At 31.9% G+C, this 19,949-nt stretch overlaps 1 protein-coding gene across 2 annotated transcripts; it reads right to left on the bottom strand.

The window, feature by feature from the left end:
- Positions 1–221: 221 nt before the first annotated feature.
- On the bottom strand, positions 222–8,105 carry LOC122582053 (GTPase Der). Of its 2 annotated transcripts, XM_043754404.1 has the most exons (13): positions 7,651–8,097; positions 7,245–7,315; positions 6,263–6,346; positions 5,783–6,079; positions 5,342–5,481; positions 5,082–5,169; positions 4,816–4,998; positions 3,619–3,780; positions 3,293–3,486; positions 3,031–3,181; positions 2,731–2,896; positions 1,483–1,611; positions 222–799 (listed from the first exon to the last, which is right to left on the bottom strand). In XM_043754404.1, exons 1-12 carry the CDS (start codon positions 8,009–8,011, stop codon positions 1,547–1,549), a joined length of 1,962 nt encoding a protein of 653 aa, XP_043610339.1. In that variant the 5' UTR covers positions 8,012–8,097; the 3' UTR covers positions 222–799; positions 1,483–1,546. The 2 variants fall into 2 exon arrangements, with proteins under 2 accessions (XP_043610339.1, XP_043610346.1); XM_043754411.1 differs by lacking the exons at positions 222–799; positions 1,483–1,611 and adding an exon at positions 1,618–1,777 and having other exon boundaries at positions 7,651–8,105.
- Between the last annotated feature and the right edge of the window lie 11,844 nt (positions 8,106–19,949).

Genomic DNA, 19,949 nt, shown 5'->3' with positions numbered 1-19,949 from the left:
ACCATCTTTTTCCGGCCGAGGGTGGGTTGTTCATCAAATGAAAAATATTTAGTTAAAAAAAAAAGTAATTAACCTCGCAGGTCATTAAGTCACTAGTTGGTCTACAAAATTGAAAAGATGATTCATATCAATAATTCAGTTCAATTGGCAACCATGTCAATGAAATAATGTACATTGCTCATCTAGTGACTTAAAACCAATTAATGAAATACACAAACATGTCAATGAAATAATGTACATTGCTCATCTAGTGACTTAAAACCAATTAATGAAATACACAAATTCTTATATGGAGAGACAACGGAGTAGACCAATTAACCTGTTATAGCAGGTCATTAGGTCACTAGCTGGTCAACCATGTAAAAATTAAAAAGATGATACATATCAATAATTCAATTCAATGGACAACCATGTCAATAAAGGAATTGTCACTAATCTAGTGACTTAAACCAATTAATGAAATACACAAATTCTTATATGCAGAGTAGACCATGCTTTTGAGACATCCAGCATTGACAGGAATTAGATACGTCCATTTTCTGGCCAACGTTCCCGAAGATTATTGCATTAATGCACCATGCAAACAAAATGTAAACACCGCATGAAACTTGTGCGTTACACACATGTATTTTTAATGTTCTCCACAAAGAAATCATACAGAGAAATGAATTAAGGGATGTCTATTTTGAATTGGCCCATCATCCTCATTCCTCGCATTCATCAGAAAGGGGGCCATGACCACACCCCGTCCCACGGCCACCATCAACTCATAGAGATATAAATCAATGCGTAGAATACCCTACACAATACGACATCGTAAAAAAACTTAACCAGCAAAAAAGAAAGAAAAAAAGGTTACTTGCAAGAAAAATGCCCAAATTTAATCTGCATATCCTGTCAAGGCCAACAGCCGAGGTTGCCTCAAATTATTATTTTTTAAAACTTTGATGGGCTTTTCTTCTTTGTTTAACTACTAACAAAAGTGGGTTATGCTATTTGTGGATAATGTAATTTACTAAAAAATTAATCCCAAGTCAAACCAATGGTGGCCCGGTTACCCTAAAATTCTCATAATAGGTTTCAAGGTAAACATGTTGGTTAGTGGAAGGGTTCAGGAAAAACCCCCCTCCGGTTCTTATATAATCCCAAAGGAGAGTGGTAAACAGGAATATGATGGTACGTGAGATTTACAATACATAACTCAACATTCAACCTAAATAATCTCTAAAATCATAAGGTCCAAAATGTAGGCTGCTACTCTTTTCCGGGCCCCTAGGTGCATTTAAAAGATTTTTGTCCACACTAGTGTATTAGACCCATCAAAGCTCCCAACCACTCAATCGGTTTTAATGCAAACAGTTCGATGAAATAATTGAAACTAAAATTAGCATTATACTAAGTTGCTAATAATCCAAAAAAGTGGGTGAGCTTTTCAAGAACTGTTGACAACACTAAATTACCATCAAACATACTAAAAATTACCTCGTGATTTCTTCAAGATATTGTTGGCAGTTGTCCTTCACACTTTACTCTGCCACTGTATGGATCATGTAGCAACAGCCAGCTTTTTATGTGTGAGATTCAGTTTTGGTTTTGATGCTGGATCTTGTCCTGGAAATACATAGAAGTTAATACTATACTACTTCCTCTCCAAGCAAAGCCCAAAGGCAGGAAGAAGGGCAAATCGGTAGCGGATTCAAGTTGTAAGTGGTCATCATTTAGCGCAGAGTCAAAACAGGACCGGTACTCGGGTTGACCGCTAGCAATTCATATCAGCCTTTTTAATATAATAAACATTAGTTACGACCATAAAGACTATATTGTTCCAAAAATAACGATAATAATACTAACCCTTGTAGCCTGTATGCATTAAAACGTTTTATGTTGTTTGACTTATGAAATTGGTTTACTTTTAGCTATAAAACTTTATTCGACGTATATGATAACAGGCACTTCTTGGAATTAAACAAAAGCCAAGTTAACCATTCACAAGTAGATGGGTTGATATATATTATGGAAAATGATTAATCCTCCTAATACATCCTCCAAAAAATATGATCATGTCACATGGTACAATCAAAGGATGAGAGTGGGAGAGAGAATTAATGGATTACACATGTCATGAAGTTAATACATCAGAAGGATTTTTAGGAGGATGTATTAGGAAGATTAAATAGGAAGTAGCCCCATTCAACTCTAATATGAAAGGGGCAAAGATGAAGTGCAAGAAACTCTACAGCAAAATTTTGTATTTGTGTCACCAAAATAACACTACCACTGTATACGAATGAAAAGTTCAATCAAGAATTCACTATGCCCACAAATTCATAACATAGGGAAAATAACGTTAGGAGGTTCTATAGTAAAATATACACTTCCGGCAAATTTGACCAATGTTCCACCCCTTTCATTCTAAGCTGTTAATTTCAAATTACATGTCCAGCCAAACAATGCATTTATTTTAGGTAAATGATATTTACACAACACAATTTAGCCATTCACAACAAGATTATGCTTTACATGCTTGTCCAATATACAATAAACTACTTGTACTGGTTGTAGATTGCCAAAATTTATCTTATTATATCACTAGCCATTTGTTTCGGCCTAACTAATTTGCAAATGACGAGACATACATGCAAAGCAGTAAATTTTGATTTAAAATAAAGAGGCAATGGACATTCATGAAATGATAATAACAAAAAGTGTGAGTTGACTGTTATTGCTTACCAGCAACCCTCTCTGATTTCCTCCGACTTCGCCATAGAAGACGGATTGGTGTGCCCAAAAATCCAGCATCAGATCTAAGTTGTTTCTCCATATAACGCCGATATGTTTCAGGGAAAAGCTTTGCATCATTCACAAAGAACACAAAAGTAGGCGGCCTAATAGCTGCCTGTGTAGGAGATTCAATCAGGAGCAGGATCAACATAATAAGAAAAATTACAAAGCAACAAAAAAACATGTAATTCAGCTGTTTGAACGCTTGCAATAAGCAGATTACAAGAACCAATTGTTTCGCAGAAATACCTGAGTGCAATAATAGAGGCGTCCCCTCTTCCCACCTCGTGTTCTAGGTGGCGACTTAAAAGCTAAAGCCTCATGCACCACTTGATTTATTGTGGCTGTACTAAGTCTCCTCGATCTCTCTTTTTCAACATCGCTAGCAGCAACAATGATCCTGGAATATTCCATTACAGTTCAATCTTTATACAGCATGTTTTAGTCCCAAAAGTAGATTATTATTTTGATACATGAATAACTTGTTTAGATAATTGAGGAAAAGACATACTTATTAACGCTGTTCCCAACTATTGCAGTTGAATAAACAATAGGTGCCCAATTAAGAATTCGAAGCTTTGTCCTAACATCTTCCTCGTAATGCAATGTTGTCTGCTGGTTTTTATTTGGTATTGTGTCCCATTTATTCACAACAATCAAACAACCTTTGCCTTCTCTTTCTATCCTTTCGGCAATCTTGTAATCCTATTCACGAAATATTTCAGATTTCTTTTTTATGACCAACACAAGTTATTGTTTCCATCAATGCTATAATGCACAGCCTTTATAAATTTATCTACAAAACTTTCTAAATCAGAAAATCTACTAACTTTTTACCTGTTCTGTAATACAGGCCAAAGCCTCAATTACAAGAGCTACCACATCAGAACGTCGAACAGCACGAAATGCTCGATTGACAGACAAAGCTTCGGTTGTGCTACCTGATGAAGCCACGGCTGCTCTTTTCCTGATTCCAGCAGTATCAATGAGACGAAATTTCTGCAAAAAGTTTCATGATTTACAACAAATTAAACTAGGAGGTTTGGGCCCCGCTTTGCGGGGCTCCAATTGTCATGTTGAAATGGTTTCGTTTACTTGCGTTGAACCTATTTAAAAATTCAAAAGAGAACACGTGTGAAAAAACCAATATATAACTTGAAAAAAACAAAAAATGTTTGTGCGGGATAACTAAGAAAACCATATCACAAAAGTTTGCAATATCGAATACATACATTTAGTTTGTGCAATGAACCAAAAAAAGCAAAAAGAAAGGAAAAACAAAATGTTGAATAAAAGTTTCCAATATGTTAGTTGAGAACACAAAAGCAAAAAAACTATGAGAAAAACCAAGAAAAATCAAAAACAAAAACCCCAAACGGGATCCGAAATGACAAAATCTAGATAGTGATGCAGGATATAAGATGAACCAATAAAGGACAACACAAAAACAAAAAAAAACTATGCAAGAAACCAAGAAAAACTGAAAGAAGAAACCCCTTAACAGGATCCAATATGGTAAAATCCGAATAATAACTGAATAATAACGCGGGTGTAGTTGAACTAATAGAACAGTACCATGTGGCGGTGGCACTGTTCATTAGCCTCACGCTTAATGATTATATTAAATACATACAACACATGTAGTTATTTCTAGAGAAAATTGCACAAAAAGGGGTTGCATACTTAGTCTGATTTCTATTTTGTTCACGACTTTAACTAATCCAGAAAAAAGGATCATGAACTCTTAGGAAAACAAGGTTATTATGTAAGTTTATCCTTTTTTTTAATATGTCATATGCCAATGGCAGGTTATCAATATAACAAAAGATACATATATGTCAGCTTCCCCATGATTAATTTAACTGTGTAATCGAGGATACCCTAAATCAGACTTTTTTGCAGTTAAATACGAAGAATAGATTATGAATCCTCCTAGATCACAAAACCTTTCTAATCCAAAATTCCTGGATAAGTTATAGACCTACTAGTCATAAAGACTACTAGTATCTAGTATGTCATAAAAGCAAAACAAACCTGTCCATCTGGTCCTTCAAACTCAGTATCAATAGCATCACGTGTGGTCCCACTGACTGGACTAACAATTGTTCTGTCCTCTCCGACCAAAGCATTCAGGATGCTACTTTTACCAACATTTGGACGCCCCACAATCGCAATTGAAGGAACATAATCTTCTTCTTTGTTCTGAACATCTGAATCCTGAGTGAAAATCAATAATTATTTGAAAAACATAAGATATGATTAAATAAACCTGTGCTTTATTGATTCAGAAGAAACAATACCTCAATTTCCCCTAATCCTGTGCAAACAAGATCGAGTAGTTCTCCAGTTCCGGTTCCAGAAACGGCAGATATAGGAAGTGGTGTAAACCTAATATTTCCGTAAAATTAGTATAATCCAACAAAAGATACCAGATAGAGTATTATAAAGAATCTTATTCCTTCAACCTCCATGCCAGAAAGTCCCCTATATGATAATATAACATATGCTTGTAATGCTTAGTATGAATCAATATTACTGAGTGAAAAAGGAATCAGTTTACCCAAGAGACCAAAACTCCGATGCTTGCATAATTCCTTTTCGTGGAGACTCACACTTATTAACAGCTAGTATGATAGTTTTGCGTGAATAATTCTTCCGAAGCCAGTCCCCTATTTCTACATCAGCTGCATTCAAGCCTGCCTGTTCATAGTTAGTCATGTAGGGCCCTCACAACAAACAAGTGTTCATGAGCATAAAAGAATATCGACTTCTTTTAGCATAGAGATGGAAGATTTTTCTATATAACTTCTCAAGGCCATTGGACCTCTAAACTGGTAGACCACAATGGTGCACTAGACCAGCGTTCATGAGCATCCAATATATGTCAACTTTTAAAAGTTTTTGGTGACAGTATCCAGTGTTATGATACAATTTACATTTATCCACAGTGGTGCACAAGTAAACATTCCACTATTAAATGTCGTTAGTTTTAAAACCATACCTGGCCATCAACTACAAATATGATGACTGATGACTCTTCTACTGCCACAGTAGCTTGTCTCTCAATCATTGATGGCATCCTGGCAACAGCAGCCTCTCTAGAAGCAAGAGGAATACCTTCCATGCCAATGGTTGTTGAGACAGATAACTGTTGTTCCATAATGTCGGTCTGCGACTTTGAAACTGTGAGAACTCCCCCTGTATCAATCACCATAAATTCATGATTTCCCCAAAAGGATCTACCATATAAGCGATCCCTTGTAACCCCGGGTTCATCAACAACAATAGCCCTGTTACCCTGGAACAGATGTAATCATGTATATATCAGAAGATATACCATCAAAAAGAGAGATTATCGCTGCTTCTTTTTACTCAAAATATTACTTTTAAATAGAAGAGTTAGATGTTCCTTGCTATCTACATAACAATAATAACTTATCTACATAGTATAATACACATAAAAAGACTGATGATATAATACCCCAACAAGGCGGTTAAATAATGCCGATTTACCAACATTTGGTCTTCCAACAATTGAAACCTTTGGAAGAAGATGGTCAGGTATCTGCATTAAGTTGAAATTTTAAATAAGTTAATTCCAGGAAACTACAAGATGTTCTCATTATATTATTGTTCGTGATTGTGATTGGGATAAGTGTAAGTTAACTAACTGTACATGCATTAACTCCTCCAAGAACAAGACCAGCTTCTGAGTCTAAATAAACTATATTTGTTCATAGTTACAGTCAAATTAACAACATTTTATGTTTAAAAGAATAGAGTATGTGAAAATAAAGACAGATAATGTGCCTTGCATTTCACACACGTTCCCTTAAAAGTTGAAAAGTTGCATAAGTTCAGCATTCATTTAGGTGGTTCCGCATTTGTGCCCTCTAAACTTTATCTTAGAATGTCCTCAAGGAATATTACAGCCACCTAATTTTTCAAAGGTAGCAAGTAATGAACATGTATATTTATATATGGACCCTTCCCACATTCCTGTCTTCCGTGACAGTGTTCCAGTAGTTTAAAGCAAAACCTCATTCTACATCTCACGCTCTAACAAACTATATACTAATGTCGAGCATAAATACACCTAATGTTTGAAAAGTCGGATAGTTCATAATGACATAACAAGAAGATCCTTGATTAATGGAAAAATAAGTTTCAGACATGGAAACTTATGGTAAAATGCTAAGTTCAGTAATATAACTAGGAATATATTTTAAGTCACAACTTGAAAAATAATTTATTCTGCTCATATCTCACTATAAACATTTGATGACTAGACGAACTGAAAATTAGTCCACGATCTCTTAAAGTTTGTAACTTTCAAAGTTCTCTACAATTCCTGAACTAAGATAAATCTACCATTCAACTAAGCCTTCTTCAACTTATTTAACATAAGCTTCATCACGTATCAATAGACATCAAGTAATTGCATAGGATAACAGCTTACTAACATTTATGGCGCTGACACTTTCCCGAATCTTTTTTCTTCCACGAGTATCTTTATCACCAATTGGCTCCTCATCTGTAACACGATATAAATATAAAACTCCAATCCATTTTTAAACCAAATTTGAACTAGCAAGTCCGTTAAAACACACACACACACACATACACAAACAGTTTCTCATCAATACACAATTCCAAAAAAACTTTGGTTTACGACATCCTCCAGTAATTCTCATTTCTAACATACTATTCAAGTCATATAGTTACTTAGTTGACTACTCACAGTAACTACATCCATTAATATTTTCATAAGTTCCGAAAATTGTACTCTAATTGTACGGTATGATGCTTAAACCCTAGAATACCTAAATTAAATAAAAATTAAAATTAAAAAAATACAGAAATACTAACCAATTTTCAATTCCTTTGATAAAGAAATCGAGTATTCACGAACGGCTTTAACAGCTTCCGATTCAAGCTCATCCACATCCAAATTTTCATCACTGACATCTTCAAAATCGGATTCTAAATCATCTTCAATTTCATCTAATTCTTCTTCTTCCACAACTGATTGAAACTCGTTTTTCGATGACCGTTGAGGTGTTGTAAAACGGTGTCGTTTTCGAACAGATAGAGATGATATGGATAGAGATAGATTGGAAAGTGAAGGTGAAATTAGAAGCGAGCAAGAAGAAGAAGAATGAGAGAGAGTGGAAATTGGAGAGAGGATTCTTGAGAGAGAAAGATGTGTGGAAGTTTCTAGGGATGACATTTTTAGTTTCAATTTTTTTTATGTTTATTGAAGTGAAGAAGGAGATGAAGTTTGGCGGGTAATAAGATACAAAGTTATAGATATATAGATTACAGGTTTTTATCTTCTTTTTGAGTTTGTTGGTGGTGGTGTGCGACTGTGAGGCGCATGATAAGCAGATATACGCGTATAGTTGACGCATTCGTTTGATGTGGGCTTATTATAAGTCTGGGCTGGACAAGTTAAGCAATGGGCCTTATACAAAAGATTGGATATAGCTGAATGCCTGAATATATGTGGTATTTTTGTTTTTATTATCTATACTATATTATAAAGCAAATTCTCTACGTCTAAATTTTAAGTTTTAACATTTATTTTTCCAAAATGCCTTTATATTTATTTTATATTTATCTAAAATAACTATTATAACTTTTTCTCTCTTTTTAAATCTCAACCAATCATTTGTTTTCTCTCTTCTTTATAAATCATTTATTCCAAGAGGATCGCCCTCCCAATTAAGTTTTTTCCTGTAAGTTTCAACCTTGTTCTTCAATTAATTCAAAATTTTTTATCTCAAAAACCGTACATCGATAAATTACAAAAGTTATATGGTTGTTCTTAAAATTTCATGATCTTTCATTAGAGATGTCATTCGATATACTTTCAACGAATTTTTAAATCCGATGGCGAAACCCGTACGGTTAAGGCATTTGGCTATCATACTCTATGACCTATCACACTTTATGACCTATCACCCCCATCATCTCACCGCCGCAACGCGCGGGTACTTACTCTTGTTATAAATTATCTACCAATAAAGTATTCTTGGACGATATGTTTTATTTATTATTTTGAATTAATCTATATTTATTAAGTTTTTTACTTCATATCAAATACAACTTATGTTACGTATTGAAGTAATTTATATCTATCAACTTATTATAGGTTTTCTACTCAAATTTCTCTTTGATCAGTTTTCATTTTTTTTCCTTTGTTGCCGTCAGCAAACAAAGAAACCAAAGCTGTTATATATTCTTTTACCGTAAGTCAACTAAAAATATCAAACTGAAACTTTAGTGTGTGTTTTTTTTTTGGTTTTGATACATAAGCATCTAATTGATCTAATTGATATTTTCATGAAGTGTAATATAAATGACCACAAAGGCAATCACACATGGATGGTTGGTTTTCTTTTCCCTTTAATTTTCGTGATCAACAAAAAAGTTACTATTTTCCATCTCATATTTATTTTTACTAATTATTGTTCATATAATCTATTAATGTGATTGTTTTAGTTTATATCCTTTCATTTTATTTGATCTTATTTACATAGATATTCATATTATATTGTTGTCAATGATATATGTTGTATTTAAAATTATAATTCATTTCATCCCTTGGGTGTACGACATATGTTATTGAAGATTATTGAGAGTAGTATAGGTATTGGTATGGATTCACTATTTACAATATATATTATTAATCCGTACATCGTATAGGTAAAGCGGTAAACGAAGTGAATAGTTCATGAACTGTTTGGCGGGAAGTTCATTCGTGTTCGTTCGTTTAGTTAAACAAAGAACATGAACAAAGCTCCCGTTCGTTCATTTACGTTCGATAATCTGTTCGTGAACGTTCGATCGTTTATGTTCATGAACGGTCGTTCGTGAACAATAATTCATGAGCTGTCGTTCATGAAAAATAGTTTGTTTATGTTCGTGAACAATAATCTGTTATGTTCGTTTACAATAATCCGTTATATGCACATAATAACCTATACTATAAAAAATAGTTTAAATGCAAATATTTTTTTATATAATATATTAATACCTAATTATTTAATAAATGTTTAAATAAAATTCTTAATTTATAAAAATTTCGTTCGTTTGGTTCGCTTATTAGTGTTCGGTCGTTTGTGTTCGTGAACATTCATTCATGAACACAAACGAACATGAACAAGACATTATTTTCGTTTATCTGTTTGTGAACCGTTCGTTAAGTTACACGAACGAACATGAACAAGGCTCCGTTCGTGTTCGTTCGGTTCGTTTACAACCCTACGTACAGGTATTAATACTAATATACTAATAAATAATATATACAAGTAAGTTATTCTTTAAGAATGTTTTCCGTTAAGGCTATTTGTAATGGATAAATTTGTGTCCTGGATATATGAGAGCTAACCGGGTATCTCGTATCTTCGTTACTATTTTGGTAACTTTGTATTATCTAATACTATCATTTTGCCCCCTCCCCTTTCTTTTTTTTTTAAGAAAAGATAGATTTGAACTACTCAAAATACCTCTATTTTTTATTTATTAATTTAAACATCTCTACCTAATATATATATATATATATATATATAGTGAAAAGTTATTTTGAGAACCTTTATTTTTGCGATAACCTTTGAGAACTTTTCAAATTAAGCCCAACCGTTGATTATTCTTTACATGAAAATTGTTTTTTGATTGTTTTCTGAATTACTTATGTGTAATTTTGAAGTTTATAATTCTGTGGAGGCATGGATTATCATCCGTTATACAATTATGTGGAGATTTGGATTCTTGATCACATGTGCACGAATATTGCTATGATTACATGTGATCGACTTACATATATATGACCATAGCAATATTCGTGCACATGTGATCAAGAATCCAAATTTCTACATAATTGTATAACAGATGATAATCCATGCTCCACACAATTATAAACTTCAAAATTACACATAAGTTATTCATAAAACTATCAAAAAACAATTTTCATGTAAAGAACAATCATCGGTTGGGCTTGATTTGAAAAGTTCTCAAAGGTTCTCAAAATAACTTTTCACTATATATATAGGGTAAAGTTATTTTCAAATCAAGCCCAGGTGATTGTTATTTGCATGAAAATTATTTTTTGATTGTTTTCTGAATAAATTATGTGTAATTTTAAAGTTTATAATTGTGTGGAGCATGGATTATCATCCGTTATACAGTTATGTGGAGATTTGGATTCTTGATCACAAGTGCACGAATATTGCTATGATCATCATCATAGCAATATTCGTGCACTTGTAATCAAGAATCCAAATCTCCACATAACTGTATAACGGATGATAATCCATGCTCCACACAATTATAACATCATAGCAATATTCGTGCACTTGTGATCAAGAATCAAAATCTCCACATAACTGTATAACGGATGATAATCCATGCTCCACAAAATTATAAACTTTAAAATTACACATAAGTTATTCAGAAAACAATCAAAAAACAATTTTCATGCAAATAACAATCATCGGTTGGGCTTGATTTGAAAAGTTCTCAAAGGTTCTCGCAAAAAAGGTTCCCAAAATAACTTTACCTTATATATATATATTAACCTTAAATCTCAACCACTCATTTTTTCTTTCTCTCTAAATCTCAACCACTCATTTTTTTTTCTCTCATTCATAAATTATTTTATTTATCTAATTCATTCAAAATCTTTTATCTTAAAACCGTATATCGATAAATTATAAAAATTGCATGGTGTTCTTAAAATTTCATGTTTTTCATTAGAGATGTCATTCGATATGCTTTTGCCAAAATTTTAAATCTGAGGATGGGGTCCGTATGGCTAAGGATTTGGCTAACATACTCTATGACTTGACCTATCACCCCCACCACCTTACCGCCGCAACGCGCGGGGACTATCTCTTGTACACTATAAAATGTTTAACATGATACTTTTGTAAGTACATCAAAATCACCTTTCATTTTTTATAACTAGACTTATGTTCGCACAATGCGATAACGGTGAGATAATGATGGCGGAGGTGATGGTGGTGACGATGGTGGGGGAGGTAGTAGGAACGGTGATGGGGGCGATGATGGTAGTGAATGTAAAGGTAATTGATGTTAAAGGTAGTATTGTAGTTATTTTAATTGTTGGAGATCTATAATATAAATTATTTCATTGAGGTTATTATAAGTATATTATATGGAGATGACTTGTTTTATTAGATAAGTATAGATAAAACCCCGTGCAACTAGATATTAACATAGAAAATTTTAAAATAAGACTTAAATATAACAAAGTTAGAAAGTTAAATTAGCAAAAGAAAAGATATCATTAATTACTTTATATCTTTTTAACCAATTCAACTTATTTGGGTTGGCCAAAAGTATTTTTTAAATTCACTATGTGGGTCCAGAGGTGAGTTTTTCCCAAGGTATTAGGTTCGAGTCTTGGGTTTTCCCATCTCAAGGTATTTTCCATGAGAAGTGGGTTAGAGGTCCAACAATTGGCTGGTTAAAATTGTTTATAACACGTCTGGATCGAAACAAAATTTAAAGAAAAAAATTACTTTACATTATATATCTTCTAAAAAGTAACTTACTATGTACAAGTTATTATGCTCACTGTACATTGTGTCTGTTGTACAGCTTTTGTTGCATCTTTTACCACTTTCGAACATGGAAGTATCTACATACATCTAACATTCTATAGTATCTAATGTCTTCTCTTTACCTGAACTTATTTCTCTTTACCTGCATATATAGTTTACTCAAAGAAATAGCAGTAACCTACTTCACTTAAAGTAGCTGTGTCTTCTCACCTTTTGTAACAGCAGTAAAGTTCTAAAGCTATCAAGTATGTTTCTTTCTTTTATATTTTCCATTACTAAATTAGATTTACATTACTTCAAACAAAATACAATTCAAACATAAATTAATTTTACTGTTCTTCTTTGATAAATTCAAACATCAATTTGTTTTATTGTTCTTTCTTTTTTTATTTCTCAATAAATAAAGTTTTTAAGGATTTCTTCTTTTTTAGTATAATACTAAAAACCAACTTTGGTTTGTGAGGGGGAGTTACTGTAGCTAAAAGTACTCCCCCTTTAGCATAAGGTACAAGCCTTTAAAGCATCGAACATAATTAACAGACTTAACGGCGGTTAGGTAACAGACTTAACGACTGTTAGGTGACAGACTTAACGACCCTTATTTTCTTTTTTTTTTACTACATAACTTTTACTTTTTAAACTTTCCACCAAATTTTTTTTTTTTTTTTACATTTCCCCTTTTACCTTTCGTTACATAACTTTTGTTTTTTAAACTTTCAACATACAAACTTTGTTTTTTAGGTATAAAGTTTCTTAACTTTTGTACTTTTTTTCATATAACTTTGTTTTTAAACTTTGCTCTGAAAGTTTTCTTTCATTTTCTTTTACGATATAACTTTTGATTTCTAAATTTTATTACCAAAGTTTCATTTTCTTTACTTTGAACCACAACTTTCATTTTCTTAACTTTTGTCGCGCAAATTTTGTTTTTCGGCTTAATGTTTTTGTAACTTTTATCACCAGAGTTATGTTTTTCTCCCGGGGCAACGCCCGGGTAGAAATACTAGTTTTTCACTGTTTGTGGAAATCATCTCTATATATGGGCTTTATAAATGGGCCTGGGTATTTTAGTGGAGGACCGGAGGTAGAGCCGTAGAGAAACATTAGGTCCTACACTCCTACTTCCTAAAGATCGATAATGTATTGGTCAAACTAATTATTGGTTCAATGGTAAAATTTGCTAAAAAGACTATAATAAAACAGCAAACCACCCCAAAATCCTCAAAAACCGAACGAAATAGCTAGAATCTGGATCGGGATCGAACGACCCGAGTATTTTCAGTCCATCAATTTCGTGCATTTTCGGTCTCGTCACCAAAAAACCTCAAACCTGTGAGTTTCCAAAAAACGGTGGCACCAAGAATACCAATGGTACTTTAAGACTTTTGATTCTTGTATTGATTCTATGCATGTTTATATTATAGAAAAATAATAAACGTGTTTTTTTGGTAATCTGTATACATTTGGAGTTATTATGACAACAGATCGTTTGAAGAGTTTTACATTTGGATCATTCGGTTTGGAGTATTTTCGTCACATCGAGGGTTTCAATTACTAAATTTAGAATCAGAGCCGGTGATATTTAGATTCCAGCTACTCAAATTACATGCCCAATTTAAGTTTTGAAAGAAATTTGATCTACAAGCGTAGCTACTCTGTTCAACCCGGTTAGCTGAGCCAACCCAACCTATTATTAGAAGCGTAACTTTTACACGAATTTTCAAATGGATGAGATTGGTCGAGTGGTCTCAGTCTAGCATTGAAGTTATATATGTAATCTATGTTTTCTTGAAAAACAAAAATGGAAAACAAATGGTGTTTTCTGTAACTAAACGCCGCTGGCCTGAGCTCGCTTGATGCTTCCTTTCCTTTCCTATCCGTTCGGGTCCCTAAATGTTTAAACTTTATTGTCAGAAGTTAGTAACAAACATAAAGAACATTTATACTACATATCCCGCTAGATTTTTTTATGATTATTATATTTCCAAATAATAATCCGAAAATAAGTGAACAGATTTTATATATCGATCATATAGTATTGTAATGTTAGTATTAAGTACCAACATGAGTTAAGTAACACTGCATTGTAGACAATTATACATTTACATCAAACTCTTATATAATGCGACAGTATAATTGTAATTTTTTTGTCGCTTTTAAAAAGTCCAAGTTTAAACTAAATAAGATAAGTAAGTAAGTAACTGCTCAGTGCCGTTTTTTGCGGGTTTTGAGCCCCAATACCTCGACGGTGTATGGGGGAGGTTAAAATATATGTAGGCAGACCTTACCTCTACTTAAGTAGAGAGGCTGCTTCCAGTTTCTACCTAAATGGTAAAAACGGCCCTCCAACCTTTCCATGGGATGAGGATCGAACCCATGATCTCTGTCTCCAGAGGCAAGGATGTTTACCACTGAATCCAACCATGCTGCTTTCTTAAACTAAATAAGATCATTAATGTAAAACTTTCACATTCTTTGTAGATTAAAAACGTTGAAGTCTAACAATCTTGGCCAGACCATCACACTGCCCGTTCGTAGGTACAGCCATAAAAAATATTTTACATTTAACTAATTATAATTTTACATAATTAATTTTTATGAACATATGTCATGGGTCGACATTATAGATACCATGATGAAAATAATAAATACAACATAATTATGTAGAAGAATTTATCTTAAAAGTAAAAGTGTTTGACTTAAGAACAAATTAAGGGCATGTCAACTAATATGGTACGTAGGACATCGCCCTCTCCTTTAATATTTTCTCAAAAAATTGGTTATACAATGTAACTAGCTTAGTAACTCACGTATTATACGAATAGATAAAGAAAAATGTTTATAAAAGTCATGTAGTTTGATAATAAAAAAATATATATAAAACTTAAAAAAAACATATAACCTGTTTGCATATAACAAACTAAAATATTTAAAAGTGAAGATATTTAATGGTAGAATAAAGAAAAATCAAAATTTAATTAGATATGATTTCATAAACTAATTAGATAAAATATAAATAATTAATAACAAAATGTCTAGTGATGCCAAGTAATATTTTTTTAAAAATATATGTGTAATCATAATTTTATTTTATTTATATAAGAGATTAAATAGCATAAATAAATTTAAGGTTAATTCATGATGTATTGATATATAACGTGAAAATAACATAGAATTAAAATCATAACAATGAAGTGGGCAAATTCTTGTAAAATGGTTTTCTATTGAAATTAATGATATTGATGCCATTTTAATTAATGAAACGTTAAGTGAAGAAATGACATGGAATCTTTATTTATGACTTACATGTACACTAGGCATTAGCTAGGTCAATATATTTAGTAAAAAGTGTTGTAAACGTACCATAATATATTTAATTTGAATGTCATATTCAAGATGATGGCTTTTAAATAGAATACTATAAAAGAACAAATTACATGTATTTGAAATCGTGCATTCATTTCCCTAGTTAGTTAAATATGAGATGCATGATATGTCTTGAGTATACAATAATTAAATAACTAAAAAAGCATCATATCTTTTTCTTCGTGACAATTGAGGTTGAAAGATTAGCAGAAAAAATTGATAAACGAATCTTTATTTATGACCAACATTTACTTTGATCCGATGTATATTTAAGAGTATGTGATCGAACTTTTTTTAACGTGATTGAAAACCTAAACTTGTACAGTATTATTTTTATTTTTTAAAATTTGCCTTAAAAACCTACTTTTAGCTTTCTTTATTGGGTAATTAACTTTAAGGTATGCTTTGCTTAATTTGGGGTGTATAATCAATGTGAACAAGTGGACAGAGGCTTACACAAATAGTGAATGTAAAGATACGAAAAAAGTTGATAGCCTTTGGAGTGCCTTCCAAATGTTCCCACCTCTGAATGAAAGAAGAAAATAATAGTATTGCATTTTATGATCCATAATTGTTAATTAATAATTACTGTAAAATGATAGAAACGGCATGATTATTGCAATGCATGCATAGATAACCAACAAATAAATATGGTAGCTTTTATTACGAGTATAAAAACTTTTTTAAGTAATTTTGTTATCTAGGTAAGGTATTTTTTTATAAATATTTTAAACGAATTAGGGATAAAATTTGGTTATTGGGCATAAAAATGAGAGGACCTAGGACCCCAACTAAGCTTCGCCATTGTAACCGCTAGCTATCTTAATCTTAAATTATTATCTTAATATCTTAATTTTAATCTTAATATATACTATAAGACAGTTGAACTAATAACTTATTAACCAATTACATTGCTCAATTTCATCAAATTGACTTTTGATGATGTCATCATTTAGATAAACTACAAATTAAAAATCTTAATAATTATTATCCAAATATATTATTATATTAGTATTTATATTAAATTGTAGAAAAAGTCTCATTAATTTACATTTTTTTATTTTCCATCAATAATTTACACTTTTTAGCCCTGAATACTTACTTTATATTTATTTTTAGCCATCAACTTAAGAGAACTTTTTAAAATTTATAATCATTTAATTAAATTAAAAAAAATTTTAACATATGAAATATTTTCTATAAAAAATTATTTCAAAACCTAACGACTTATTAACAAATATTATATTAGATTTTTATAATTATAAATATTAATATTTAGTTTAATATTTGATATAAATACAATGTGAACTCTGGATACATATCCCAAACACGATTTACAACAAAGGGTTACTTGAATCATAAATCCAAATCAATATAAACTACATTTAAGATTCATTTTATCTCTCAATAAAAAAAAGTACATAATTTTCTCTTTTTTATATATTAGTTTTACATATTAATATTTAATGTTACAGTTGTCACTCAAATCAAGAGTTCTAATTGTTATCAAAGAATATAAAAACATTCCTAATTGTTATTATATTATCATAGAACAAGTGATTGAAAATAAACCTATGCGTATATGGACGCGCATCATGATTAAATACATATACTTGAATGTCAAGTACAGGATCACAAATATGTTTATATTTTAATTCTTCATTATCTTTCATAATAGTATCACATTATGAGTATATATAACTGGTTTCAAAATATTCTATAATGAAGAAATTATTATATATAGCATGTGGCTTGTGGAATGACTACGACAAACAATTCCATCAATATGTCTAGGCTAATCATTATAGTGACAAACATATGATTATTGTACTACAAATATAACATTTAGAACCGTATTTCTTCAAAATTATAAGCTTTTATGACTTAAAGGTATGAAGATCTAATATTGATAATATCGTAAAACTCGTGTCCAGTGTTGGACACGGGTCTAAAATCTAGTATATATTATAATACAGTTGAACTAATGACTTATTAACCAATTAAATTGCTCAATTTCTTCAAATTGACTCTCGCTTATGCCATCATTTAGATTAACTATAAATTAAAAATCCTAATAATCATTATCCAATTATATTATTATATTAGGATTTATATTAATTTGTAGAAAAAATCTCATTAATTTCAATTTTTTTGTTTTTCATCAATAATTTACACTTTTTAGCCCTAAATATTTAAATTATATTTATTTTTATCCAAATCAAGAGTTATAATCGTTATCAAAGAATATGAAAACAATCCTAATTGTTATCTAATTATCATAAGACAAGTAATTGAAAATAAACATATTCGTGTTATGCGCCCGCATCATGATTAAGTATATATACTTGAATGTCAAGTACAAGATCACAAGTATGCTTATATTTTAATTCTTAATTATCTTTCATAATAATATCACATTATGAGTACAACTGGTTTTAAAAAAAATTCTATAATAGATAAGTTATTGTAGCATGTGCCTTGTGAAATGACTACGACAAATAAATTTATCAATATGTCTCAGTTAATAATTACGATATCGAACCTGTGATTATTATACTACAACTTGCAAAGTATAACACTTTTTGAAACCGTATATTTTTAAAGTTATAAGTGTTTATGAACTAAATATATTAAGATTTAATATTGATAATATCGTAAACCTCGTGTTCAGTGTTGGACACGGATATAAAATCTATTAGTTATCTAAAAAAATCACGTTCATCTCACTCTCAATGTCTTGCCTGTTCTAGTAGTACTTTTATTAAGATTTTAATATTGCAAACACAAGTAATTAAGTTTTTTGACACCACTATGTCGAGTTTTCAACATTCTCCCGATTTCTTGAAGTTTTTTTCACTTAAAATGGTTTCTTTTAATACATTATTAAAATGGCATATGTGCGATGTGACGGTATAATTATGGCGGTTGTGGTAGCCGTGACGGATGAAGGTGGCGTGCAATGGTAGCAACATTGGTGGTGGAAGTGACGGCAATGTAATAACAATGTACGACAGAGATGGCGATGACGGGATGTGATGGCGTACGACAGTGGTGGTGGTGACGGCGACGACGTCAATTGGTGGTGGCGGTGACGACGTCAATTGGCCGTGGTGGTGGTGGCATCGGCGAGTACTATAGGTTATTATGTAATGTGATTTTGATAAATTGTTGAAACTTAAAAATTAACAAAATGAAATTTGCTTTATAATATATATATATATATATATGGGAAAGATAAAATGAGTCCAACTTATTTTGAGTCTAAAAAAAGTCCATTGATTTTCTTCCATCTCTTCCAATTCCAACCACCTCCTACCACCACCACCATCATCTCCGACCACCACCATGATCATCCGGCGACGATGACCATCTCCGACGAGACTTACACATGTGTAAGTACAACTTATGTACACAACAATGAAGGTTAAAGATGGAGTCCGTCAATCCATGGCACTATGGCAGTGGCCAAGGGCGGAGCCCGTTAGGTAGATCACCCATCACCGGTCACCCCCCATGACCTATCACCCTCTATGACCTATCACACTATGACCTATCACCTTCAATGACCTATCACCCCTACCAGCTTTGGTTTATGCATATCCTTAAGGGCGAAACCTGCTCTGAATCATAACTTTTGACCACTACCACCAGCCACCATCATCGCCGGAAAGTTAATTTACACATGTGTAAGTTGTACTTACACATGTGTAAGTCTCGCTAGAGATGATCGTCGTCACCGGAGGATCATGGTGGTGGCCGGTGATGATGATGGTGGTGGTTGTGGTCGGAGTTAACTTACATGTGTAAGTTACATGAACTTTTTTTGGACTCAAATTAACTAGACTCAATTTATCCTACCCATATATATATATATATATATATATATATATATATGTATGGGAAGTGATATTCATACCTTTGTTTCTTATTGATGTACCCCAATTTATAAGTTTTACAGCTGACTGTACAAGCCAGTATTACACAAGTGTGGTACATCAATCAAAACAAATGGTACGGATATCACTTCCCTATATATATAGTTCACATGTGAACGAATATGTTTACATATACCATTTACATATGAACATCAAGATATATCATTCGCATATGAACATCAAGTTATAATTTAAAATTTCTCATAGTTCTTCCAATTTAAATGGTTATGACGTTAACCTTTTTTTTCTTCTCTCTAATATATATATTCCAAGGTTTTGT

The sequence above is a fragment of the Erigeron canadensis genome, chromosome 1, assembly GCF_010389155.1.
Source record: "Erigeron canadensis isolate Cc75 chromosome 1, C_canadensis_v1, whole genome shotgun sequence".
Taxonomy (NCBI): Eukaryota; Viridiplantae; Streptophyta; class Magnoliopsida; order Asterales; family Asteraceae; genus Erigeron; species Erigeron canadensis.
This window is presented reverse-complemented; position numbering and strand designations above follow the sequence as displayed.